The sequence below is a fragment of the Mixophyes fleayi genome, chromosome 6 (genome assembly GCF_038048845.1).
Source record: "Mixophyes fleayi isolate aMixFle1 chromosome 6, aMixFle1.hap1, whole genome shotgun sequence".
Taxonomy (NCBI): Eukaryota; Metazoa; Chordata; class Amphibia; order Anura; family Limnodynastidae; genus Mixophyes; species Mixophyes fleayi.
In genome coordinates, this window is record NC_134407.1 from 206,499,021 (window position 1) to 206,517,740 (window position 18,720).

Here is an 18,720-nt window from a genome sequence, read left to right on the forward strand (position 1 = left end):
AAGCTACTCTTCTTATGTCACTCGTTTGTTTTATTGTACAGTGTATCATGAGCTGATCAGCTAGCACAACAACTAAAAGTAAAGTAAATGTTGACATTCATTAAAACCACTTAACGTGAGCCAACTGTTTCATTAGGGTGTATTTACAAAAATGTAAACACTCAACGGGAATGCTCTTTTCTGATATTAGGCACTTACATGGCAAAAATGCCAAGCGCATGGGTACATAGGCCAAGATGAAGACATCTTCAGGGGTGTAAAAGTTTGCACAGTCCAGTATCGGGGTGTTCCAGCACAGTGGCCTAGTGGTTAGCACTTGTGCTTCGCAGCACTGGGGTCATGAGTTCGATTCCCGACCATGGCCTTATCTGTGTGGAGTTTGTATGTTCTCCCTGTGTTTGCGTGGGTTTCCTCCGGGTGCTCCGGTTTCCTCCCACACATTCCAAAAACATACTGGTAGGTTAATTGGCTGCTATCAAAAATTGACCCTAGTCTCTCTGTCTGTATGTATATGTATATGTCTATGTATGTGTGTGTGTGTCTATATTAGGGAATTTAGACTGTAAGCCCCAATGGGGCAGGGACTGATGTGAATGAGTTCTCTGTACAGCGCTGCGGAATTAGTGGCGCTATATAAATAAATGATGATGATGATGAGTGTGCCTACTGCTGCGTTGTTATAAAAATAAGATTTCATCTTACAGGGTGAGAGTATCTCAAATAGACAAAGGGGAGGAGAATGTGTATTTAGAGGGAAGTTTAAAGAAGGCGAAGACTAAGGATGACGGAGTAGGAGGTGAGAAACTGGGCCTCAGGGAGAACCTTCCATGGCGCAGATAGTGGGCCCTACGGACTGATCCACTGTGCTGCAGAGAAGAGGGAGACTATCACATGTAGTTGAAGGAGAGAAAAATGGAGGCTGGATTCAAGAACCTCTGGCAGGTAAGTAGCTTTGTGAATATAAAAATCACACTCATGTTTGTATTCTGTGTGTCCCATGGTGGAGTGGGTAGAAGAAACCTGTGTAAAATACTGTGTATGTGACTTGTCACTCACTGGTATCTGCATTATACAGCCATCACTTAGATGCTCATTGCATTGTGTTGTGGTCACTTGGATGTTCTCTGTAATGCTCTCTCCATTGTATATAAATCCCAAGAATAACCTCTGTGTTATATGGCAGTAATTAGGATGCTCTCTGCATTGTATGGTGGTCATTAGGATGTTCTCTGTGTTGTATGGTGGTTATTAGGATGTAACTTATTGTATGGCGGCCACTAGGATGCTCTATATTGCATAGCGGTCACTAGGATGCTCTCTGTATTGTACATAATTCCCAAGAATAACCTCTGTGTTTTATGGCGGTAACTAGGGTGCTCTCTGCATTGTATAGTGGTCATTAGGATGCTCTCTTTATTGTCTGATGGTCATTAGGATGCTTTCTGAGTTGTATATCAATAATTAGGATGTAGTATATTGTATGGCGGTCACTAGGATGCTCTCTATTGCATATCAGTCACTAGGATGCTCTCTGTATTGTGTGATATAGGAATTTCTCTGTATTCTATAGCCATTCCTAGTACTGGACAAATGATCAGTGGGCACAATCAGTGCTGCCTCACCTATCTAGTGGCTGGCTATTCCCCCTGGTGGCTAGTCACGCTCCCCTAGTCACTATTTAATGTGCCCCTACCACTGAATTCCCCTGGAAGGCCCCAGTCCGACACTGCCTGTAAGCAACTGCGAAGCCCTTTAATAATCAGTTTAATCGTCCAACAACACTTACAGGCCCCAGTTATGCCAGAGGCTATCCAAGCAGCCAGATCTAAACTAATCTGGCTACTATGTATGTATATTGGATCCGTTGCTGGGCACTGTCGCCACATGACGGGAATGGCCCAAGAGATAAACGCGTCCTAGCTCACTCTGAATCACAGTGTAAGTATCCAATAGGAAAATATATCTATAGGTAAAGGATCTCATACCATAGCAAGTAAACGGAACCCAATCTCCAAACAGAGAAATCCCAGTGATATGGGTGACACTCTGCATTCTGGCACATGCCCTTTACATGAATAATGGCCCAGAAAAAATGGGACCTTACTGGGGCACAACCAGGATACTGTCCTCCCATTATCTGCAACTTTACATTCAGAAAGGATATCCATGGTGTTCAATAGTACTACAGACTGCAAGCTTGGCATAGATAGGAGAATGTCCCCATCTTGATCAAACACCTATCTGAAATATCGACAGCTTCTTGAATGTTTCACACGCACTGTATATTTGGGCGTGTTATTATAGGCGTTTAAGAATTTAAATATGTTAAGGATAAAATAACTCATTTTGCAGCGACAAAGAATAGGCAGAAAAAGACCTATATATCTGACAATTAAATTTTAAGCGTTCTGAGTGATTGTTTTGCATGAACATGCAAGAACCTTCCCCACATCAAGTCCAGCACTGACCAAGATAGCCCGTAGCAGATTACGCTGTACTAAATTGTCATCCCATCAGCAATGCAGTGGTTAATCTGCAAACCACTGGCCCAATGCCAAGCTAAGCAGAGATTGTTTTTGACAAAGTCTTCCCCGGCTCAACTCTGGCTGTGTGCCCAAATGAGGGGTTTTCTCCAACCCCAGAAGCGAGGATGCAGATGACGAGGGAATAATGCAGTAACGAGTGTCAGTGCTTTGGTTGCTCGGACAAGGTAAATGAGATGACGACACAGTATTCCAAACACGCTAAGAATACAATGGGGGGCTTATTCTGTAACAGAAGTACGAATGTGCAAGCAATAAAGACTAATTAATCTAATGATCCCCACATCTGGTGCAATTTTGGATGCTCGTCTCGATCACAAAATAGCTGAAATTGTGGATAATTTGGCCACACAGATGGAGTACAAAATTAGACATAATGGGGACACATCCTACTCCCAGGTCGGCCTTACGTGACCTGATGAGAGTCATTTGCTGACCTGATTGTCCATTGCGTTAATAAGTTAATAATTTTAATTTTGATTAGACAGCAATTATGTTTCTATTTTGTTACAGTACTTTCCTTTTAATATAGCACTAGATTGTAAGCTCTTTGGAACTGGGTTTCCCATTATCCCTCTAACTTATAAATGCGTTGAAAATAGTTGTTGACTACGTCACTAGATTGAAAGCTGGATATCTTAAAATGCCAGTTTATAGCACTGTATTTACAGTTTAAGCTCCTAGGTATAAAATCTTCAATACCTCAAGATTACAAATCCTTTTTCATAGGGTCTCATGTTATATCAGTAGAGTGTAAGCTCCTAGGGACAGTGTTTCATCCCTACTATAATGTGGCTTTTTTTTGTCAGACCTTCAAAGACAAACCTGTGAGAGTAACTTGGGCATAACCATATCACCCACCAGTTACTTCAGACAGATAGGCCGTCCGAGTACATAAACAAGGCATTAAATCCTTTACAAATGTGTCTCTCCAGTTTTCTGTTTTTTACGCAGTTCTCTGAAGATAAACTCCACAATCAGTACATCCGTCAATGTGTGAAAGAAACGCGTGCAGTGAAAGTCTGTTTCTATGCTGCTACAGTGAAGTAAATTCCAGTAACAGAATAACAGGATATCCTGAGTGCTTCCTATTTTTACATACTTAAAAAGTGTTAAGATACAACATTTTCTTTTATGAGGTTTAAAAAAAAAAAAAAGAAACAAATAATAAAAAAAAAATCTTCAAGGAGTTGACAATCAAAAAAACAAAGTTTATTTCTAATAGGTCACCAAAAGCTGTACACGGTTAGCTTAGATTTTGTGGAAAATAGAAGACGGATATTCTGCATACACTAAAGTGGACCCTTTGCTACACGGAGAGGAGGCATCTATTGTGTGCAGCCGATGGCACAGAAAGTGGTTATATAAACCAGCTACTAACAAGGTTCATCGGTATAGATGTAAATGGTTCAGGAGCTTAGTAGCACCACGGACTGCCCAAAGGGCATACTGCCACCTTTTACAACAACTAGGTGGAGATAGGAACGTTAAGGACCAAGAGGTGAGGTAAGGTGGGAATCTAATCTATGCCAATCCAAGGATGGTACCATCTAAGCGGAGGTTCTCACCTCACCTCGAGGGAGAAACGGCCCTGCCAGGGACCAGTTTACGGCCCACTTCCTGGGGCTTCACCAGGAGGCGAGCGGTCAGCAGATCGTATCCTTACCTATATATTGCTAACCACCACCAATATGTACAGGTACTGTGCTATCACCCTACAACAATGCAATGGAAGGAAAAGAATTCAGCTGTCCCCAGCTGTACAATCAGTGCAGCACAGTATTATAGATATATGTATACAGACAGTGTCAATTAGTCTTCTGTCACTGGTGTGCTGGCGGACTGTGCATGTGTTTATATGCTAGATAACCCCACCGTTTTATGCAAAATCAGTGGCTGACAGGGCGCTGGTCTGCTTTTCTGAGGCTTTGGGGTAAACTCCTGATAAGTTCTCGTTTTAAACCACATAAATAGAGGACACAATATGTGTACTCTCAGCGTTTAGCGTTAGGACCAACCTATAAGCAGAAGTGCTGTGAAGTGGTGACGGCTTATCATGCATTTGCAAATGTGTATAATGAAGACTTCTGCATTTTATTAATAAATATAAAAGGGAGTTTTAATTAGTGTTTTTACTGGCTGTGTTTCATTTCTAAAAGAAGAGGGGGAAGAGAGAAAAGAGGGGTAAAGAGAGAAAAGAGGGGGTAAAGAGAGAAAAGAGGGGGGGAAGAGAGAAAAGAGGGGGGGAAGAGAGAAAAGAGGGGGGGAAGAGAGAAAAGAGGGGGGGAAGAGAGAAAAGAGGGGGGAAGAGAGAAAAGAGGGGGGGAGAGGAAAAGAGGGGGGAAGAGAGAAAAGAGGGGGGAAGAGAGAAAAGAGGGGGGAAGAGAGAAAAGAGGGGGGAAGAGAGAAAAGAGGGGGGAAGAGAGAAAAGAGGGGGGAAGAGAGAAAAGAGGGGGGAAGAGAGAAAAGAGGGGGGGGAGAGAGAAAAGGAGGGGGGAGAGAGAAAAGGAGGGGGGAGAGAGAAAAGGAGGGGGGAGAGAGAAAAGGAGGGGGGAGAGAGAAAAGGAGGGGGGAGAGAGAAAAGGAGGGGGGAGAGAGAAAAGGAGGGGGGATAGAGAAAAGGAGGGGGGAGAGAGAAAAGAGGGGGGGAGAGAGAAAAGAGGGGGGGAGAGAGAAAAGAGGGGGGGAGAGAGAAAAGAGGGGGGGAGAGAGAAAAGAGGGGGGAGAGAGAAAAGGAGGGGGGAGAGAGAAAAGAGGGGGGGAGAGAGAAAAGAGGGGGGGGGAGAGAGAAAAGAGGGGGGGGGAGAGAGAAAAGAGGGGGGGGGAGAGAGAAAAGAGGGGGGGGAGAGAGAAAAGAGGGGGGGGAGAGAGAAAAGAGGGGGGGGAGAGAGAAAAGAGGGGGGGGAGAGAGAAAAGAGGGGGGGGGAGAGAGAAAAGAGGGGGGGGGAGAGAGAAAAGAGGGGGGGAGAGAGAGAAAAGAGGGGGGGAGAGAGAAAAGGAGGGGGGAGAGAGAAAAGAGGGGGGGAAGAGAGAAAAGAGGGGGGAAGAGAGAAAAGAGGGGGGAAGAGAGAAAAGAGGGGGGGAGAGAGAAAAGAGGGGGGGGGAGAGAAAAGAGCGGGGGGGAGAGAGAAAAGAGCGGGGGGGAGAGAGAAAAGAGCGGGGGGGAGAGAGAAAAGAGCGGGGGGGAGAGAGAAAAGAGCGGGGGGGAGAGAGAAAAGAGCGGGGGGGAGAGAGAAAAGAGCGGGGGGGGGGAGAGAGAGAGAAAAGAGCGGGGGGGGAGAGAGAGAGAAAAGAGCGGGGGGGGGAGAGAGAGAAAAGAGCGGGGGGGGGAGAGAGAGAAAAGAGCGGGGGGGGAGAGAGAGAGAGAAAAGAGCGGGGGGGGGAGAGAGAGAGAAAAGAGCGGGGGGGGGGGAGAGAGAGAAAAGAGCGGGGGGGAGAGAGAGAAAAGAGCGGGGGGGGGAGAGAGAGAAAAGAGCGGGGGGGGAGAGAGAGAAAAGAGCGGGGGGGAGAGAGAAAAGCGGGGGGGAGAGAGGAAAGCGGGGGGGGGGGAGAGAGAAAAGCGGGGGGGGGGGGAGAAAAGCGGGGGGGGGAGAGAGAAAAGCAGGGGGGGGAGAGAGAAAAGCGGGGGGGGGAGAGAGAAAAGCGGGGGGGGAGAGAGAAAAGCGGGGGGGGGAAGAGAGAAAAGAGCGGGGGGATGGGAAGAGAGAAAAGAGCGGGGGGGGGGGGGAGAGAAAAGAGCGGGGGGGGGAAGAGAGAAAAGAGCGGGGGGGGGAAGAGAGAAAAGAGCGGGGGGGGGGGAAAGAGAGAAAAGAGCGGGGGGGGGAAGAGAGAAAAGAGCGGGGGGGGGGAAGAGAGAAAAGAGCGGGGGGGGGGAAGAGAGAAAAGAGCGGGGGGGGGAGAGAGAAAAGAGCGGGGGAGGGGAAGAGAGAAAAGAGCGGGGGGGGGGGGGAAGAGAGAAAAGAGCGGGGGGGAAGAGAGAAAAGAGCGGGGGGGGGGGGGAAGAGAGAAAAGAGGGGGGGTGAGAGAAAAGAGCGGGGGGGGGAAGAGAGAAAAGAGGGGGGGTGAGAGAAAAGAGGGGGGAGAGAGAAAAGAGGGGGGAGAGAGAAAAGAGGGGGGAGAGAGAAAAGAGGGGGGAGAGAGAAAAGAGGGGGGAGAGAGAAAAGAGGGGGGGAAGAGAGAGAAGAGGGGATAGAGAGGGAAGAGGGGATAGAGAGGGAAGAGGGGATAGAGAGGGAAGAGGGGATAGAGAGGGAAGAGGGGATAGAGAGGGAAGAGGGGATAGAGAGGGAAGAGGGGGAAATGCGAGAAGAGGGGGAAATGCGAGAAGAGGGGGAAATGCGAGAAGAGGGGGAAATGCGAGAAGAGGGGGAAATGCGAGAAGAGGGGGAAATGCGAGAAGAGGGGGAAATGCGAGAAGAGGGGGAAATGCGAGAAGAGGGGGAAATGCGAGAAGAGGGGGAAATGCGAGAAGAGGGGGAAATGCGAGAAGATGGGGAGGGGAGGAGAGAGGAGAAAGGTGGGGGGAGAAGAGGGGAGAAAGGGGAGGGGTGAAGAAAGGGGGAGGGTGAAAAGGAGACGAGAGGGAAGAGAAGGAAGAGGGGTAAGGGAGAATAAAGGGGGAGGGGAGAAAAGAGGAGAAAGGGAAAGGGACAGAGAGGGAAGATGGGGATGAGAGAAGAGGGGAGAAATGTGGGGGCAGAAGAGAGGAGAAAGGGGGAGAGGGAGAGAGGAGACAAGAAGGAAGGAAAGAGGGATGAGGGGGAAGGGAGAATAAAGGGGGAGGGGAGAAAAGAGGAGAAAGGGGAAGGGGGAAGAGAGGGAGGAAGGGGACGGGAGAAGAGAGGAGAAAGGGGAAGGGAGAAGAGAGAGAGCGGAGAGGGAGAAAGTGGGGAAAGAAAGGAGAGGGATTAGAATTGAGGGAGGAGCAAATTTGTATTTCAGCACTCGAGCTCATTCCCAAGAAGAGGGTCACCTGATCTGAGGCAGAGCTCTTCCTTCATGTACATTAATGGGAGATAAAAGACAGAAGTAGGGGAATTGTGCTGTGACTGAATATGTATCTGCCAATGTAATAGCATGACACTTAGAAAACTGTAAAATAATAACAGCTTGAATGAAATAGGCTATGGAAAAATCACCACCACGTATCTTCTTCCAGTAAATCACAGTGATACTTTCTATGGCATTGCAGCTTTAAGCATGGGCTCATACAGTAATTTATTTTTTCCAGCCAGTGACCTGGCTTCATGCATTTCTCCAGATAGAAGCACTCCCAGTGATATCCCATACTTGGACTATCTGGGATTATGAAGTGCACTTGCATTGCCATACCACAACATCGAATAAATATAATCTCTTCTGCAACACTGGCAGCGTCTCTCTCATCAATCACCAGCACATCATTTTTTTCCAGGAAGGCATCTGCTAGTCAGACATTCAAACTCAGTTTCCATAAGTCATTGGCATGGCATTTAGACAGCACCCTCCCTCACATTCCATGTAAAACCTCAGCATATATGATCAAAGTCTCTTTACAGTCATTAACACCATTGGATATGTACTCAAAATCCCGTGCTTGACAATGCACTGCAATTAGTGCCATACTATTCATCATGACTTTATTGAGGTCTAAAAACTACTATTTATATCAACAAATGTGCAAAGAAATAGTTTCTCTTTATAAAATATATATCCCGACGATATTCTAAACACCAAAGAGACATGGGGGTAAATGTATCAAGCTGAGAGTTTTCCGGCGGGTTTGAAAAACCAATCAGATTCTAGCTGTCATTTATGTAGTAGATTCTACAAAATGACAGCTAGAATCTGATTGGTTGCTATAGGCAACATCTCCACTTTTTAAACCCGCTGGAAAACTCTCAGCTTGATACATTTACCCCATGGATGGAAATATTTCTTCAATTTGGGGTATATTTTGCCTTTGGCAAATGAGAACCATGTAACTAACCAAATAATGTCAATTAATAAAAACTAATATATTCTGATCTGAGCAGCAATTGTGGCTTATTATTATTAAAGCTGCATTACCAACTATGAATATATTTCACCAATGTGCCCCTTCTCATCACGAGTGAGGGCTAAGAGGATAATCACTAGTATGCAGAGATGTCAGATCGAAACCAAACAAGATAGTGACCAATTACTGGATTAGAGGGTAAGCAGAGGCTGACCGTGAAAGGAGATCCAAGAGCCCAAACCATGTCGATAGAGGCAGAGAATTCCTCAGAATACCCGTTATGTGTTCCATTTGAAAAGTGTACCCCATTGCTTGCAGACGGATATGATGGTGGGGGATGGGGGTTTCACACAAGGCTGCCATTTGACATGTTGTGGCACTTCTGATTTGTCCAAATAGTTTAAGAGAGTGTTTGTGAACATCTGGAATAGGTAGACGGAGCAGAATAGGATTAAAATCACGTGGGATCTGCCAACCAATGACACTGGTAGTTAGAGATACTACTTCTGTCCAAAATGACTGACGTTTGGGGCAGTTCCACCATATGTGCAAACATTAGTGCTCTATCCTGCATACGGAGGGACAACTATTTGCTGTTCAGCCACAGAAACCCGAGGAGAGAGACTGAACTGAAGCCATGTGATTGACCAGACGGTATGACAGAGGTAAGCATTATGAATAATGACATAAGTACTATAAAATAGACATCTATGTATATGCTGTTGTGAAGGCAAAGGGTGGTCACACCAAATATTGATTTGATTTAGATGTCTTCTGTTCATTCACTTTGCATTTTGTTAATTGCTAAAAATAAACTATTAACACTTCTATTTTTGAATGCATTCTTACTTTGCAGCATTTTTCCCACACCTGCCTAAATCTTTTGCACAGCACTGTATAGTTCACAAGAAACAACTACTTTGCAGATGTTGTGATCAATATATGGGAGAGTTTCCCAGCAGATACTGTTGTGAGAGGATTACTATAATACAGAAAACAGCTGCAGATATCTGAGCATTCTTCACAAGTGAAATAAAGAAAAAAATATACTGAATTTACTTTGAAGCCAACCATATGCAATGAGGGACTTGTTCGGTGCTTCTGACTAGGGTCTGTGCACTTCATTGTAATCCAGTTTCATCTCCTACTGGCCCAGGATGTCCTCAGTATCCAATTGGATGGGACTAGAACAACATGTAGCCAATGAGATCATTGGACTGGTTGCAGCAGTGCAGATTATTTCAGGTGATGGGTGTGGTAGGCAGCGTCCTATGTAATTGTGTAATCATGTTAGTGAGGACAGGGCTGCAATAGACAGGACAGTGTCATGATGTGAGAATGGGAATGGAGTAATATAGTTAAAGGAGGAAGGAGCAGGGTCCCCCAGCAGCACAGAGTATATCAGGAGATCAGTGATGTTTAGTGAGGGCAGAGCTGCATGTGACAGTGGCAGTGACATGATGTAAAGGGGGGGGGGGGGAGGCAGCAGAAAGACACAGACTGAGAGTTATATAGTGGAAGGAGCAGGGTCCCCCAGCAGCACAGAGTACATCAGGAGGTGAGTGATGTGTAAGTGAGAGCAGAGCTGCATGTGACAGTGGCAGTGACATGATGAAAGGGGGGGGTGTGCAGCAGGAAGCCACAGACTGAGCGTTATATAGTGGAAGGAGCAGGGCCCCCCAGCAGCACAGAGTACATCAGGAGGTGAGTGATGTGTTAGTGAGGGCAGAGCTGCATGTGACAGTGGCAGTGACATGATGTAAAGGGGGGGGAGGCAGCAGGAAGACACAGACTGAGAGTTATATAGTGAAAGGAGCAGGGTCCTCCAGCAGCACACATTGCTCTTCAGCTTTCAGTTGATAAATCATTTAACTGATTTGGGATGAAAAAACATTAAACATGCCAAACCCTGTCTGTGTCACTGGCAGGACACAAGAAGTGTATAACAAACGTTCACATCATCCAATACACAGGTGTTTCCAATATGACTTTGTATTGGGGAATATACTGATCATAAACGAGCCTGCAGTCCACATCCACCATGCCTTCACTTATCCGGTCACAATACATTAAATCACACACTATTGCCAAAAATCTTACGTTCAGGGACCGCAAATTAAGCTGTGCTTCAATGGGGTGACTGGTCCTTTAAAAATGTTTCCTAGACAGACAGCAACACATGCACAGACCCCCTCCCCACTTTATCCGTGTTCTCCAGGAGGGATAGAAAAAGTGAAAGACTTACGGACAGCAGCTTCAAAGGCCAAGAATCCAACCGCAAAACCTGCACCTGTCTCTAACCTGTAACACTTAATCCCAAAACCATTTAAAGGGGATTGGAAAGGCCTGTTAATGGTAAAGCCAGGCAAGCTAGAATTGCATGGGCTATGTGGAATATTACGGTGGGAAAGATCGCATTTCCAAGAAGGAGTTTGATATGTACACTAAGTAAAAGGAGTAAACTAGGTTTTATGACACAACTGAGCTAAACTTCAGCTCTACACGCCTAACAGATAGGCTTCTTATATGTCATGTTATAACACTTAGCGGTTTTAATAAAGCTGAATATTACAGTGAACATTATTTCAACATGCATTAAATAATATGAATACAACAAAAAAGAGGACTTGTCAGGAAGTATTCCCAGGAAACACATCACTTAATGGTGTCACACAGGTATATTAAAAGATCACATTCCACTGGCCAAAATAGCACGGTCATAGGCGAAGCTGATCGGTGATTGGCCAACACACTTTCCCTGCCTCCTGCTGGCTCGCGCCAAGCGCTTCAGCTGCGCCAGCTAGGAAGAAACGCAGCACGCAGCCATGTAAAAAAGATGGATGTACATGAAACTATACAGGTGTAGCACACGGTACATGTAACATAGGTTTATTTGCGTGTTGCCGCTTCAGAAACCTGCTTTGTCTGCAGTTGGGCATAGATGACACGCTTTAAAAATGAACCACATGTAGTTCGCAAAATAATTAAGTTGAAAAAGTCAAAAACACCACATTACGCAACTTCCTAGAACATGACTTTGTTTAGAGGACACATGAGAGGAAATTCTGGGTTATCTGTGACCCTTGGCTTTTGAAATACAGTGAGGCAGAGGATTTAACAATGTGTGGTTAGTACATTTAGGCTGTTCATGGACTTGGATGTGTTTAATACACTAAAGGGCAGATTCAACAAACGGCAAATAGGTACATGCTAAAGACTTATGTCTACTGGCATCCGATCTGCGTTTTACAGAACACTGTAGGTCAACAAGTAAAACACTAATGGGCATAGAAGCAATGGTTTTAGTGCCACATGCATTAAAAGACATTAAAAAAAATGCCACTGGGTGTGAGCCCTGTGGACGACAGACACTAAACAGCAAGGTATTCCCTTCTTCTAGAGTATTTCAAGCAAAATGAACCTAGGGAATGAAGACCACGGACATGATGAAAGTTGAGGGGCGGGAAAGAATTACCGTCTAAGTAGATTGGGGTTGGCATAACATGACTAAACTGAGGTAGGGATGTAGAATATTCCTTATAAGGTGTGTGGCCAGAAGAAGAGGCGGGGCTTAATGTGCCATAGATTGTGCCATTTGAATGCAGCTTTGGGCAAAATACATTTTCTCTGAATCTAATCACCTGCGTGATGAGCTGTTCCGGCGTCAGACCGTTGATCCAGCGAGTGTAGCGTTCTGTAGCCTCTGCCGGTTCCCGCCTCACCCGACATCCGATGATCTACGAACAGAAAAAGGAGGAGAAAGGAAAATCAAAAGAGGTGCACAAAGAAAATATTGCACACTCTCATCCATCTATTCTCCATGACAGAAGGTTTTATTACAATGAAGTTATATAGTTGAACAGAACACAATGGATGCAAGGTATCAAGAGCTGATATTTAACAGGAAAATTTAGCTGTGGCTGAATTGGCCAAGAGATGAAGATGTAACAGAAAAGGGGTTACTTAAAATAAAAGATATTTGTGGTATGGATGAAAGTCAAGCTTCAGCCATGAACAATGTGCCTCTGTAATACACGGATGTGCCTGCGTGTGCAGGGTGAATGGAGATCCTCTTGCTCAATCAACATTTACAAGAAGTCATCCTGCCTCAATGTAGTGATCAACTACTTTCTGAGTGATAAATACCATGATGCATTCATTAAAAATTAGGTAGTGTCCACAACAACAAAGATGAGATGTTCCGAATGGCTGTGTCTGAGGAGACTTAAAATCCTGTCAGAGGGTACAATGGCGCCATTATGGTTGCCAAACACAGGCGCACCATTGGTTCAATTTGGCCAAAGATGTGGACAGTTAACTGTCGATCAGTCCAAACGACCAAAGAGGGGGGGTCGGTTGGGCAAAAGAGTACAGTCACTGTTGGCTGCGTACATATGCGAAGTACGCTATGTCTGAAAATACTCAAGAGATCTCAATGATTCATTGATCAGGTTTGTGAAGCAATGTCACAAAACATTGGACTAAGTCTTAAAGTCAAACTTTTATAAGAGTATTAGTATGGAGATGCTTATGTTACACTGAACAGATGTAAATGAGTGAGCATTTTCCATACATACACAGGATAAAGTCTTCTTGGATTTATACAACTGTCATATGATTACGGAATTCCGTGGCACCTTCTAAGAGCCTTAAAATTGACCCCAGTAGAAACGGACATTATTCCTTGTAATAAACACATTTCCTGAACACTGAAATGAAGACACCAGTCTTTCAATTCACCAATTATAGATAAAGATATGATTTGCAGGAGTGCATATATAATTACTGCCTATTACAACACAATGTTTTAGCAACCGGATGACAAACCAAAAATAAAACCCATACATTTCTAAACCAAGCAAATGGCAATCCTCATGACATACGGGAAGTTAAGTAACAAAATTGTTGTAAGAATGTTTTTTAAAAATGCTGAAAAGTGTAAGTGAGTAATCCCAGGGGAGGCACTTTAAGTGTTTAACCCACCACACTGAATATTTTCACAGAAATGGTGCCTGCTAGGGCCAGATATCACCCATTAGGAGGAGAACACAATTAGATTTTCTGAGTGGAAAGAAAGACTAATGAATGAAAAAAGAAACACTAAACTGTGTTCTGTGGACAGAATTTCCAAAACATAGATATTGAATGAACGGCTTCAAATAAACACATTTTATTTTAAATACACACTGAACACCTGGCCTGTGTTTGGGGCAGGCTAAAGTTAACAGCATTTATTTAGGCAGTGATTGAGGATCTGTGGTCAGTGGCTGCATGTCCGGCTAAAACCAGATTATTTGCTATTCCTCTGAACAACCACCACACCACACTCTTTACTGAGGAACAAGACTATTCTGCAAGATGCAAACAGAACAGGGTAACGGAAGAAGAAGAGGGTAAAATGGTCTCACCAAAACTTGCTAAATATATTATACTGCCAAAGTACTTTTTCTTAACTTGTTGCTTTGATTCGGGGGCACTTTACAATAATCTGCAGAGTATTGTGTGGACCAGTGGTTCCCAAACTGTGCGCCTAGGCTCCCTGGGGTGCCTTGAAGATCTCACAGGGGTGCCTCGGCCAGGGCCAGTAGTAAGCAAGGCGGGGGACTACTTGGTAATTATTTTGGCTTAGGGGGGCCTTGACAAATTTTTGGAGACCCTAAGGGTGCCTTGAACTGAAAAACTTTGGGATCCACTGGTGTGGACTATGGCACTACACTAGCTTATTACCTAGGTCAGTAATGGGCGACATTAGATTAGTTTGGTACAGCTTGTAAGGTATGTGGTGGACGGCTACACATTCAGAATGTTGACAACATTAGGTCGACAATTCAAATGTAGACAATATTAGGCCTACAAAAGACAGTGGGCCTGATTCATTAAGGATATTAACTTGAGAAACTTCTGATTTCAGTCTCCTGGACAAAACCATGTTACAATGCAAGGGGTGCAAATTAGTACTCTGTTTTGCACATAAGTTAAATACTGACTCTTTTTTCATGTAGCACACAAATATCAACTTTAAATTTCAGTGTACAAATAAGCTATCAAGTTAAGATCCTTAATGAATCAGGCCCAGTATTGTTAAGTCAACAATTGAAATGTAGACCGTATTATATGTTGAGGGTTAGTATCAGGGTTAGTATCAGGGTGAGGGATGTTATTTTCGACCTAATAATACTGTCTACATTTGAATTGTCGACCTAACTATACTGTCGACATCACTGTTGTCAACTTTCCAACCCTGTCTATATTGTGTCGACCATACAAATATCGATAGGGGTTGAATGTATGTACCCCACCGCTGTGTAACACTTGTTTAAAATACCTGCCGATATGTTATTACAGGTAGTTGTCTCTTTCATTGGTTAAATGTTTTTGTTTTAACGGATTACTGAGATTAAGGGTAGAGTGCGGCCCTTTTGAAGGTCAGAGGGCCGCACCAGACGCCCCCCCGGTAGCGAATAAAGTTGCCCATCACTGACCTAAACGTATGAGGGGTGAAAATGGTCTACTGGCGGCATGAGATAACAGAACGGCTAAACACACCCTGGTATCAACAGCAGAAATAGAAGCTTTGTGAAAATCATCTATTCTCAGTAACTTGGCAGCCTGGAGACCAGCTTCTATAAGGTCTTACCAAAAAAGTATACAAATCAAGATGTTTGTGGGAAGTTGCTCTACTCTTCTTCAGCCCATGACACTAGTGTCACTGGACGTTCAGTCCACACTGGAAGCTATTTAAATAATGCCGAATGGATTTTAGGAACAAGTAAAGGAAGCAAAATAGGGGCACCACATTTGTTTTCTGACAAATGGGGTGTTAAAAACAGTGCATTGCAATGAATGGTTTCAAAACAGGGTACATCATAACTCAGCAAGAAGGGTTGTCTTCAAATCAATCTATTATTCAGCATATTGTCCCCTTAAGTGTGCACAGTCGAGCTCAGGAAAGCGGTTCCGGAACACAAACACATTTTTGGAATCTCTGTGGTGTTCAGAACCTCCAGCTTGCGGTGCGTCGCAGAAACGGCCACAACTCAAAGCCCCCCAGGGGAGATTTTTTCATTAAGCGTTGACTATGTACACATAATGACTTCTCCCATCTCATAAATACAATGCTGGCAGCAGGACCCACTTTAATCATCATAATAATCCGCGAGGACTGCAGGGCAGATGTGTTCTCCCGGGATCGTCGAGAGTACACTTATTTTGAGCCAACCCATTTCATGTCAGTGGATAGAAATTTAGTTTGACTGGCTGTAAAATACAAGGGGACAATAAGCTAAACATAAGAACACTGAAAAAAGAGATAAAAGTATTTTTTCATATTATAGTGCAATAAACTATATTATTACACATTTACAGTACACCTATTACGTACACACAGAGGAGGAACCCAATTTGTGGGCTCAACCACTATGTGGCATATCGATTTGCTAGAAATTAATAACATTCCTGAGACACTGCTGACTAATATTCATGAGATACCGGTCCTTAGTGTATTCACAGGCTGGATTATCTCAGCAGACAAAATGACTGCCTGCGTGGTGCACAGGTGTCAAATTCACTTTAAAACTGACGACTTGTCCTCAAAGATGTACATTTTCACATACAGAGTATGAGTTAAAATACACTGTTCAGACTTACAAAGTGCATGACAAGTATTTCATGAACTTGCAATGACATTACCAAGCTATCTTGGGGCAGGAGGCATAGCGGCTATAGTGTCTATCCTTTGGAGGACTGCTGTGTAATCTCCTTAAACCATGTTTGTTACCTGCTACAACCTGCTCCTTATGAAAACAAACACCCACTGTCATAAGGGAGATTTTATAAAACGGCGCAAGGTGCACCAACGTGCTGTAACCCAGATTATATCTGTCATTTTAATAAGGCAGTTTACAATATTACTGTAATCGTTTGATTGGATTATAAGGATTACAGCACTAGCTACTGTTATTTATTTTGCTCATGTCGATAAACTTCCATTATAGCCACATACTTTGTGTTATGTGAATAGTGCCTATTTTATTCCGCCAAAAGGGGGTGTGGCCTCAATATCGCCAAATGTTTGCTATGTGCAACTTTTTTCTAATAAATTTTCTTAATTTGTTCATATGTTTTGGGATTATTACTAAATAGTAATAGTGAGACTTTATTACATAACCCCCACCATTTTCTCTGAGAACAAATAATATCTACCGCAATACTCATATGTACGTGTATGTATATATTTATATAAAATACACACACGTGCGGCTACACATGCATATCTGCAGATGCATATTTAACAGGGAACACCCAAACCCAAAAGTAGAAGAAAAAACAAAAAAAAAAAAAACCTTTCTTCATTTCTTTCTCAGCTTCCTTCCTATTTCTGGGTAATCGCTCCGCTCCTCCTTTCAGAAAGGCTGCCAATTCTGTAGTCAAGACTTTATTTTCAGCCCTGCTACATGTGCCCTCGCCTGTATTGTAAATGCAAAGGATACATCCTGGTATCAGTATTTATACAGGTAACGATAGAGCCGTCAGGCTTGCATAATGTTATGCATGGGCAATTAAGAAGGCATATCGGTCTGATTGCAACAGGCATGAGGGATGTGACTAATTCTGTCCTCAGTGCCAGTTTGTGCCCATATATATATAGTGAACTGCAGACTTGGCTCAGGAGAACCCTAAAGCTTTTTTTAATGAATTCTAAAGAGTTAAATTATACCAATATTCTATGACTGTTCAGGAAAAACACATGGACATAAGGACGCATTAATAGAACAAGAGGACAAATGAACGTTGGCAGGTGTTAAATCCTTGCTTGACATAACCAAACAAATCCTGATTAAAGGACGTCCCCATTCTTAGGGCCAGCTCGTGTCAAACTACATGCTATTACTAGGGTTAACGCTGATCAAAGCATGTAAATGGGTATGGTAATGGAACTCTTTTGTCCCAATGGGCATATACCCCCTAGTATTTGGGCTGAATGTTAGTACTGCCATTTGTGGACACTGCTGGCTGCATTCATTAAGGAACGTAACTGGCGAATCTATACGAATAATGCATACAATCACTCCGCGCATGACCAGACCTAGACCACATGACACAGAACGCAGCAACATTCAATGCATCCTCAAGCAAAAAAGGTCACTTGCTACAGCCTACAATTTTAGGGGCAGAAGAGGGAGGGGACTGGGTGGATGCCCGTAGTCAATGTACAGTAAGGGCATGCCAAGCTCAAGTGCACACAGCAGCGTCCCATTCAAGCTTTGGGCATCTCTAAAGGTACATGATTTCCAGTCATATCTCCTGCTCCAGCTACAGGTCAGGTATAAAGGCCGATTACTAGTGATGACGGACGTGTATGCATGCTAGGACATGTGTTTGCAACCAGGAACAACTGTAAAAATGTATTTTATGTACAGCAGACATTCATAACATCCTAATAAATGTATTTCATGGAGAGAGAAAACCTAATAAATATATAAAAAAAAAATATGTGTTAATGTTTTGTCCTTAATTACTATATTTTTAACAGGTGAGCTTAATTGAATAGTTTTATTTTTTTTCTGTGCGTTCTTTTGTGACTTGATATTGTACATGCTTACTGGACGCATCCTGCAGTGACCTGTCTGTTAAGGTGGGGGGGGGGGGGGGGTGAGCGGAAAGAGAGAAGTAGGGAGGATGGCAAACGTTAGGGGAAACAGAAACTTCCCATGGTTGGCGACAGAAAATCAGTGGCCTCCTGCGGATATTGAGAACACGAGTAAATCACAAGGACTAAGAGTTTGTGTACACCTAAGTCTTGAAATATAACCCACACGCCCAGACATAATTCTGAGCAAGTTAATGGCCTGGAAGTCTCACAGCCATGGTCCACCGGCTGAACACAAACAGCAGCTGGCCGGCCCGCTGGATTCATTTCAAAGCATATCTCCATTTCTCCCCGTCGCTGCTACTAATCTTGAAGAAAGTCCAAGAGGAGACGAAATCATTGATATGCTTTGATACACTAGTCATTAAGATGTCAGGGAGATGAGGAGTCCAAATTCTGCTCGGTGTCCTGGCTGCCCAGATAGTCCAAGCCCTGATATGTAGTAGCTTTGTATCAGAAGATGGTTTAAGGATGGGATCTTGTGCTCTGTGGGTGTCAGTCAGCTGGGGTCTCTTATGTCCCCCTGCAAATCTGTGTATTCTGAGTGATAA

General features: G+C 43.9%; 1 protein-coding gene across 9 annotated transcripts in view; it reads right to left on the reverse strand.

Annotated features, from left to right (window-relative positions):
* The window catches only part of QTGAL (queuosine-tRNA galactosyltransferase), a 349,188-nt gene that overhangs the window by 154,212 nt on the left and 176,256 nt on the right, over window positions 1-18,720 (reverse strand). For all 9 annotated transcript variants that reach the window (XM_075178189.1, XM_075178186.1, XM_075178188.1 and 6 more), the window contains one exon: window positions 12,162-12,257. In XM_075178189.1, the coding sequence (XP_075034290.1) occupies window positions 12,162-12,257 (96 nt within the window). The remainder of the gene's footprint in view (window positions 1-12,161; window positions 12,258-18,720) is intronic.